The sequence below is a fragment of the Protopterus annectens genome, chromosome 8.part0, assembly GCF_019279795.1.
Source record: "Protopterus annectens isolate FY-2018-M chromosome 8.part0, PAN1.0, whole genome shotgun sequence".
In the NCBI taxonomy this organism is placed as follows: domain Eukaryota; kingdom Metazoa; phylum Chordata; order Ceratodontiformes; family Protopteridae; genus Protopterus; species Protopterus annectens.
In genome coordinates, this window is record NC_056741.1 from 983,550,276 (window position 1) to 983,560,275 (window position 10,000).

Consider the following 10,000-nt stretch of genomic DNA (forward strand, 5'->3'; position numbering starts at 1 on the left):
CTGGAAATCCTCAGCAGAATGGTTAATACAACAATATTGTGCCAAGTCTACTTGGAAGGCATATATCTCTGCTTTACCTGCTTTTTCAAGGGTTGTTAGTCAATTGCCTTTTCTAATTTCTCCAAATCTTTTGGGTTTTTAATACCATGACAGGAATGGACCCCATTCATAAGTCAATGTATGATTAAAGTTCATGAAATTAGTATTATTTCAGTCTTTGCTGTCTGCCAAAAGTGCTCTTCACAGCACCCGCAATGTTCCTAGTAATGACTGCTTCTGCAGTTCACACAGGGTTATATGGATTGGTAACATAGCTAAATATGATTGTAAATTCTTTTTTATAAGACTCGTTGCTCTTACTACTGTTGGAACTATCTGGGTATCTTTCTTCCATATTTTTCTTGTTTCTGCCTGGAAAATCCTGGTATTTTATGACTTTTTGTCTCTCTGTACGTAAGGGACTATAGTTACTGGGTGTGGCGATTTCAATGATCAATGCTACTTTTGTCTTCTTTTCTTGGACCACTATATCCGCTTTTCTAGCATCTGTCTTTTGAACTGTTGGTAACGGGTGAGCCCATGTGATATAAACTTCATTATTTTCTATGATGCTTCGTGGCACATGTTTCCAGTGTTTTTCAGCCACTTTGATACCATAATGTTTGCGCAGTCACCAGTGCAACAGTCTCATAAGTTCATAGGTAGGTAATAGGCTATTGGCCCTAGGGCCTATATAAGCCTAGCCAAAAAGGTACCCTGGCTTTCACCACCCAAGAAAATTATTTTCCTGTGCCCCTGTCGAGCAGAGCCACATTAACAGAAATGATCCCTGGGGAGAATTTCCTATTTCCCATCCAATCATCAAGGTTTTTCTTGAAGAGTGCTAATGAGGAGCTTTGTTTGATATAGATAGGTAGTTTGTTCAAGAGTATGGGAAGTCTCTGGGACAGGAATTTATCCCTCCAGCATGTTCTGTTTAAGGTGGTGACAAGGTTTAGGTCCCTAAAGCGTGTAGCTCAGAAGGATTGGGATTTCTTTAAGTGCAGCATGTCCAACAGCTCTGGGTTTGACATAGCTTTGTATGTTAGGCAGAGATTGCCTATGAGTAGGCAATATGTTACGGCGTAAAGCTGGAGTTCTTTGACACGGTCTACGTAGGGCATCTGTTTGAGGTCAGTAATCCTCTTTGTGAGGTATTTCTGAGGCCTTTCCAGTTGTTGTAGATGTCTTGTGAGGTACATACCAAAAGGGGCATTGACTAGTAGAGGGGAACAATGACCTCTTTTTTCCTGGAAGAGAAACCTTTTGTGATGAGGTATGCCACGTAGAAGGATTTCCTGACTACTGTGGTGATGTGATTACCAAAGGAGAGACTACTGTCTACCTGTGTCCCAAACTCTCTTATCATACTTTTGGTGTTAAGTAGACTACTGCCTATGTGGTAGTTCATGGGTACAGGGTTTTTACCAAAGGGGATGACAGTGCACTTTTTGGCATTGAGCTTGAGGCCATGGCTTTGACACCAGGCATTAGTCTCAGTGAGGCCCTTTTGTAGGATGTCCACATCATTAGGAGTTTCAATTATGGCTCCTAGTTTGCAGTCATCTGCAAACTTCATTAGCCAAAGACCTTCTGTGTTAGCCTGTACTTCAGAGAAGTTGATACCAAACAGGAGAGGACCCAGGACTGAACCCTGTGGTACTCCACTTGTCACTGGTCTGAAGTCGGATTTGGAGTCTGCTACTTTCAGAGTGTGGGTTCTGTTAGTGAGCCAGTTGGCAACCCATCTTGTGACATAGGGATTTATACCTAGTTTAGAGAGTTTATCTGTAATTCCAGAGTGGGGGATGGTGTCAAAAGCCTTGTCGAGCTATAGATAGGCTGTGTGAACCACCTTACCCTTGTCTACAGCTTTGGTGACTACTTCAAAGAAGTCTATCAGGTTTAGGAGACATGATCTGCCTTTTACAAACCCAAACTGGGTGGGGTCCAGAGTTTGGTGATTACCAATGTCTTTGTTTACAAGTTCCATGATGATACATTCCATGGCCTTGCAGACCAAGCTCATCAGGCTAATGGGACGGTAGATTCCGGGGTCCGTGGTGGCTCCCCCTTTGTGGAGTGGGATAACCGTTGCTGTGTGCCATTCAGTGGGCACAAAGCCTGAGGTGAGGCTATGATTGAACATGGTACTTAGGTGGGGTAACAGTTTGTTCTGTAGTTCATATAGAACGCAGCCTGGGATGTTGTCAGGTCCCATGGATGCTGTGTTCTTGGCTTTGGAGAGTGTGGTTTTTACCTGTGCAGTCATGATTACAGGAACTTTGCATTCTTCCAGTATAGAGATGGGCCCTTTAGGGGGTGAGAGGGGGGTAAAGGTAGCACAGAACCTATCTGCTAGGATGTTGGCAATATCAGTTGGTTCTGTATATTTAGTGCCATTGTGCTGTAACTCTGAACAGATTTGAGTGTTGCCATTGAGATTCTTGACATAGCTATAGAATGCCTTGTGGTTGTCTTTAGAATCAGTGGTGATTTTGTTTTCGTAACTAGCGCTGGAGGATTTTATGAGGGATCTCAGCTTCTTACTGAGGCTGACTGGGGAGTTCCTCCAATCATGGGATTTTACTATTTTTTTGCAACAGTTTCTTTCTTCTGTTGTAGAGTTTGTTTATGGCAAGGGACCACCAGATTGGCTTCCTTTTTTGGAGGATAGCATCTTCGTTCTGTTAGGGATAGCACAATCCATGCACTTGTGTAAGTGCTTATAAAGTGCATTTGTGTAGCATTCAACAGTCGTAACTCTATTGTCCATATGCATGGTTGTCGTGAAGTTTGCCACTTCTGTCTTAAGAAGCATGAAGTTGGTTTGCAGACATTTTTTATGGTCGTTTCCCTAATAGGGGGTGAAGGCAGGATGTGGATGTCTAGGGTGATTAGCTTGTGGTCAGATCTGACCAACAAGGAATTGACCTCTGGTGTGGAACACCGGCCACCCATGTTGGTAATGACCAGGTCTAGAATATTGCTGCCCCCGGTGGGGGTGTGGATAAGTTGATCCAAGGCATTGGAATTTATGAATTCCAGGAAAGTTGAGCAATAGAGTTGGTACACAAGTAGCTTTCCCAGTTAATGGTGGGGTAGTTGAAATCGCCCATTATTAGGGTGTTGGGTTGCACCCTAATATTTTCCAGTGTATCAAGAAATGAGGAATGAGAATCCTGTGGCATGGTGTGGGATCTGTAGCAAGCTACAGTTTGGATTGTGGTCTTACCCAGAGTTAGTTGCACTTGGATAATCTTGAATGCATTATGCTGAGCAACTAGCCTGGTGGTGTGGATATCCTTAATGAATATGGACACATCTCCGCCTTTAGTGTTTCGGTTCGGGTTAAGTGGCTGAAAGGTGTGGTATGAATTATAGCCTGGTAATGCAGGGGTGCTGTCTGGAGCCTTGAACCAGGTCTCTGTCACAGCACAGACATCGATGTTCTCCGTTTTAAGGAGTGCCTCGAGTGAGTGCATTTTGAGGTTTAGACTTCTAGCATTGAGTAGCATTACCCTCAGATTTTGTTTGCTTGTACCTGTTATGGTGGTGAATTTGTCATTTTAACCTTGCCCAAAACAGGCACTATAGGGGTGGCAAGAACCTTAGCCAGTATCCGGAATCCCAAGGGCGACAAATGTACGCCATCTCTGGCAAAGCATAGTGGTCTGTCGATCATGTCATCCCAGGCAGACAGATACTGGATCCCCTTCGAATGACACCAGAGGCTTAGCCAATTGTTGAAGTCAATCATTTTGTCCTTGTACTGTGGTATCATTCTGGGTGATGGCAGGATGCTACTCAGGGCTAGCGTCATACCTGCCTGGGCTACAAGATCAAAGAGCTCCTCCATGTCTCTTTTCATGTAGTCCGGGGAGGTATGTCTCAGATCATTCACACCAACATGGACAATGACAGAGTTATAGTTGTACTTGCTGTGGAGTGAACTGAGAGCATGCATTATGTGGCAGATCCTGGAACCTGACAGGCAGCTGACAGTAACTTTCTACTTGTAAATTCACACCACGAATAAACGAATCTCCACCGAAAAGTTTATTGAACAACAAGACAAGCACACAGATCTCCAACACTGACCTAGGTTTCGTTGTTTAATTATTCAAGTGTTGTGTTTGGCATGCAACACGTGGATATATTATCAAAAGGGTTCAATTTTGTACCTTGTAGAAGAGGGAATGTAGCTGAAACACTTAGAGACTTGAAGCTATTTACACGCAAATTGAACTTGTTGGCGTATTTTGGGTTTAAAAATGGTGATGAGCATGGTTTAAGAGCCCCTAATTTGCACAAACCAAGTTATTTTAATCCACCATAAAATAATATGGTTCACATATTTGAAAATTTATGTGAACAAGATATAAGACAATTTTATAACGACAAAGAACTTACACATCAAAGTAACTTAAATCAAGAAAACATTAACAGTATTAATTATATGTGTTCTAACAAAAACATACGTGTGATGAAGCCCGATAAGGGAAACGGAGCTGTAATAATGGATAAATTGGACTATGATAATGAAATGTTAACTATGTTATCAGAGGACAACTACATTGAAGTGAGTATCAATGAGATTCATTTAGCTTACCAAAAAATAGATTTGGCCCTTGAGGACATGCTACTGCAAGGACAAATTAATGAGGACGAATTCTTCTTTATGGTAAACAAATATCCTGCAGTGAGTGGAATCTTTGGGATACCAAAGATCCACAAAGGTCTAAATAATGTTCGGTTTAGACCAATTGTTCACGGGAAGAGGAGTAAGGTGTCCTTTATTAGTCAATACTTGGATTCAAAGTTGAAAGGAGAAGAGATCAATCGTGAGGCCTGGAGGAAGTATGTCAGGGCTTTCAGAAGCAATGTGGAAGGTTGCATGGCATGCATTTAGAGATTTACTTTGGCATCAACTGCTTGCTAAGTTTGAAATGATAAAAGTAGTGTTGGGCTGTCCCAAAGATTTTGATCATTCACTTCGGGGGTAATGGTTTACACTGGGTTCATAAAAAGCAATTGTTGGCATTAATTGTTGGCGATTTTGTTAAGTTAAGACAACAGCATGCATCATTGGTGATAGTGTAGTTGGAGCTTATACCCGGACTAGTGTGGAAGCAGGCTACTTCTTTTATAGTGCTAGAAAGGGCTAGACATTTCATTAATCACAGACTGTCAAGGGCATTGAGTTAGTTAGGTGTGTTGATTAAGCATCCAGATCACGATGATAGGGATCCAGTCTGGTATAGGAATGATGGAATACATCTAATAGAGATAAGTCTAGATTTGTTTAGTGCATATATGGTGGTGACTTTACAGGATTTTGTCAGGCAGTAATGAAAGAGAAAGGGGAAACAGCCTGTGTACAGGCTAGTGGGCAGAGAAGAGGGGTTCTGAGTGAACATCTCTACCGTTCCCCCTTGCTTTCTTAGTTTGTGAGATGAGACAAGGTATACTGTCTCGCAATTTTGGGATTGAGTCAGTAGAGGGTGTAAAACTATTTGTTTTCTTTGACGGTGAGTGGTCAAAGCTACCTGTACTGTTGCAATGTTCTACAGGTGTTTTAACAAGTATAAGGAAATTATCAATGTTTACTGTGTTTTATTAAATGTACCAAAAGTTCAAATATTTCTGCTGTAATATTTATATGTGGTTTGTTAGTAAGGTGGACTCCACAGCTTCCAAAGCATAATTTATTCTATTGTGCAGTCTGTTCGACTCGGCACAGCCACAAAATGGATAAAAGCAGCTAAGTACACCACACGAAAATAACAGTTGCAGTGTGGTGTACTTGGCTGCTTTTATCCATTTTGTGGCTGGGCTGTGCTAAGTCGAACAGACTGCACAGTACAATAAATTTTGCTTTGGAAGCTGTGGAGTCTACCTTTTTATTTGCTGCTTGTTCATTTTGATTCCTGGCTTGTTAGTAAGGTGGCTGTGATGGCATATGTGGTGTATTTCTTGTCTCACAGTGCTTGAAGGAATGAAGGTTGGCCACAGACAGATTTTTTCAAGGGCATTTTGAAGTGGGGTAGTGTTGTAACCAAGTGGGGAAGGTGGGATGCAAAGAGTGGACTAGGTAGGAATTTGTAAATAAAAAGGATTTAGTACAAGTTAGGGAAGCAAGGATTCAATTTTAAGGAATAGGTTAGGAGGAAGTGAGACCACTGGGGATGGTTTGAATAGGATTACTTAGTTGTTTGGCGTGATATTTTAGTTATTCCCCCCACCCAACACAGTATATTGAAGATTGTGAAGGTGTTTGTTGGGCAGAGAAGGGGGTACTGACTGAACCTATCTTCTATTCCCCCTTTTTTTCCTAGCTTGTGAGGGGAGCCAAGGTACACTGTACCTCTCAATTTTGTATTGAGTGAGCAGAGGTGGTGTAATACCGCTTGTTTTCTTTGAGAGTCAGCAGTCAACACTGCCTGTAATGTTGCAGTGTTCTACAGGTATTTTAACAAATGTAAGGAAATGTTCAACATTTTCTGTGCTTTCTGAAATCTAACAGAAGTTCAAATATTTGTACAGTGATATTCATATGTGGTTTGTTAATAAACAGGTTGCAATGCCATATGTGGTGTAGTTCTTGTCTCAAAGTGCTTGGACAATTGCATTTGGTCTTGTAGATTCTACCTGAAAAAGGATACAAGGAAACCACAGTACAGAAGTACTAAAGAGGAATATTCAAGAACTGTAAATTTATATTCCAGTAGATGAGACATAGAGATCACCAGTTTACCTGTGCTGCTGTGTACTGTCCTCAGTGTTGTCTGGACTTTGGTTGTGTGACTGTCTATTGTTGCTGTACCACCACACTCTCATTGGATAATGGTAGCTGATGTGCCTTCCCTGCTGGCTCTGTGTGTGTATATATAGTCTGGTCATACCAGTATCCTGAGGCTGAGTGGCATATCTCTTCACAACCATATTGTAGAGCACAGAGCAAAACATTCTGCAGGCTGCGACAGGATTAGGATGGAGTGCCTTTCCAGTTAGGGCTTTGAGCAAGATGAGCACAAGTTCTACAGTTTTGCAGGTTTCCTTAAGTGCAGTGTTATACTGCTGCTGCTTGGCTATATTCTGTGGGTTTTATATATATATATATATTGTGGGTTATATACAGGCAGAACAACAGCATAACCTCCAAAAGTATGAACATGTTTGGAGGGAGATACAACATATGGACATAATAAAGATATAGCCGTAGTGTTTAATATTAGCCACATTTTCTGTGTTTACCAACTAGAAGGCCTTTTGGAGTATCACTAGCGATATAGATGACATGTGTACCTGATATGTGAATTATGCAACTGCTTGGAAACTGTATGGATACACTGGTTATGCTCCCAAGCATGACAAACACTACTGGCAGTTCACAGAAAGGTAGTCCTACCTGTACATAAACCTTTGTGACTGTTGGTCAGGTCAGGACTTTGCTAAGTTTGTGAAATCTATGCCACCCAATACTGAAGAGAGGTAGGTAAAGTTGTAGAAAGCACTCTTGGTATGCTACAAAACTATACATAATTTTTCACAGTATATCAATGAACCTGCTGAGTATTGTAGTGAGGGAGAACTGTAAATAGTGAATGTTTCCCCAGATGTTCTCTGAAAGGCCCATATAACTAGTATAGAAACAAAATGGTATACTTTGGTGTCTGCATATATAGAAAGGCCATGTGTTCTTATTGATTCCATGTGAGAATAAGACTCATCATGTTCCATAAAATCCGTTGACTGACACTAAAGGAATGAATAATCTCTTGATCAGTGAAACTGTAATATCTCAACTGCTGATGGTACAGCTTACGAAGGTTGGTCCCATCATCATAAAAGCCTAAACAAGTAACATAAAGGCAACAGAATGCTGCTGCACAACAGCTGTGACTCTAAATGTTCTTGTTACACACAATGACATTTTTGTCACACTGTCTTCTTTTATAGCCATTTGCCCACAGCTATGCAGTTTCCTATATAGGCATCTATGAATTACAGCTATACTCACCTTACACACATTTTAATATCATTAGGACATCATTTTACAGCCTCATTTCATTTGCACATAATTTGTAGTTATTTACATATGCCTTCTCATGTCCATTTGGGCTTATGCACAAGACTATGACTTTCCATTAGACTCTGACGGTCTGCTTGTTACCATATCCTGCACGAGTATACAATGTGTACTACACGAATTACTCATGGATCACTGCCAGAATGAACTAACTTTACCATCCTCAGTCTAATATATTTTTGCTTTAATATGACAACATTTTTTTTAGATGGAGGATTTCAAACATAGGTGCTACAAACTTCAGGACAAAACTGTCTTTACTTCATAGTCATTTTTTTTAGTTGCTCTGCAGTTACTGTCTGTTCTATAATCCACTGATTTACATGGCATTTCATAAGCATATATTCTGAAAAATATTTGCATTTTGAAGATGTATTCCATCTATACTATGCTACCATTACATTTTAATTTAATGAAAGCTTTAGTTACAAATTATTATAAAATAAAAAAATGTTTATAATGAACACTTACGAGTTAAGGCAATGCCCACATACTGTGAACCTAAAGGATTCTGACAGATGGCATGGTAGCTTCCCAGGTCATCTTCCAAAGTGAAGTTCGAGATGGTGAGCCGAGATGTGTCAGCTGATATGTTGTACTTTCCTCCATTGCTTATTGTCTGGTTGCCTTTGAACCATTGGATATTAGCAGCCGGGTTGGAGTTACCGGCCATCTGAAGTACTGCTGTCACAGTGCCATCACTGTATGATACATTTTTGGCGTAGTTAAAGTCAGATGGTGATGCTGAAAGTGAAACAGGGGTAATGTAGATATTAATTGAACTCCTCTGAAATAAAATCAAAATTGAAAGGACAGATGTAAAAAATAAAGGCTATATGAAACGTTGAAAGATAACTGAATATAACTTGCTCAATGGTTCAATTTTTTCTTAAACGTGGGTTTTCATTTTAATAAAACTATTTGCTTCTTTATCCATTCCAAAAGAAAAAAATCAAATAAGTAATAGTATATGATGTAGCAAAACACTAGTAGCATAACAGTAACTCTGAGAGGTAATCATTTTTAAGGTACATCATCTTATATAGCAGTTAAAAGTTAAGAAATATAATTTCCTTAAAAATATGGTAAACTCAATTTTTGATGGCCATTAAGACTCTTGTATTGCAAGAAAATAAAATATGTATGTGCTTCTGCATATGACTCCAGAGGTTCAGTGGTATACCTTAATAATATTTGTGAGCTTCTGTTTCTAACAAAAGAAAATTGTCTGTTCCAATATCAAGATGTTACAAAGAGATGTACCATTCACATCTCTGCATGGCTGTAAAGTGGTAAAACAGGGAGAAACCAATCAAGATGACTAGATGAAACTGAATAGGATCAGCATATAATAAATGTTCCCCTGAATATCCTTAAGTTATGAAGTAAAAACCCAGGGAGTGCAATGTATTGACTTGTTTGAAGCTTCTGTGTCTTGTGTGAATCTTACAACAAACAACTGTTCAGCAAATTAATGCGAGTGTAATTATTGAGCCGTTCTCCATACTTGATTATAGATCTGCAGTTGTTTAATGAAAAGCAAATGGCGCACTAAATTCCCTTCTGGTAAATGACTTAACTAATGTATGTTCTCTTTACTGGCAGTCGGTTTCTTTTCAAAGTTTATAACATTTGATATAATAATTCAGAAATTCTCAAAAGTTCAATCTGATTCTCTGTCAGAAAGCATGATTATAGCTACTAAAAGGAAATAAAGTGCATTATCAAACATGTATCAGTGTTAAAACATTCCAGATATTGAGGGACAACTAAAATTCTGGCTTGCATATATTACAGTTTCAAATATGCAAAGTTTCTTATAAGCAAATATTGTAAGCCCAACATATTAAATTATTAAAAGTTTTGAAA

The 10,000-nt window shown here is 39.7% G+C and overlaps 1 protein-coding gene across 1 annotated transcript in view; it reads right to left on the bottom strand.

Moving 5' to 3' along the window:
• The window catches only part of LOC122808376 (V-set and immunoglobulin domain-containing protein 10-like), a 406,591-nt gene that overhangs the window by 253,092 nt on the left and 143,499 nt on the right, over positions 1 to 10,000 (bottom strand). The window contains exon 5 of the mRNA XM_044079342.1: positions 8,603 to 8,875. Coding sequence (XP_043935277.1) covers positions 8,603 to 8,875 — 273 coding nt within the window. The remainder of the gene's footprint in view (positions 1 to 8,602; positions 8,876 to 10,000) is intronic.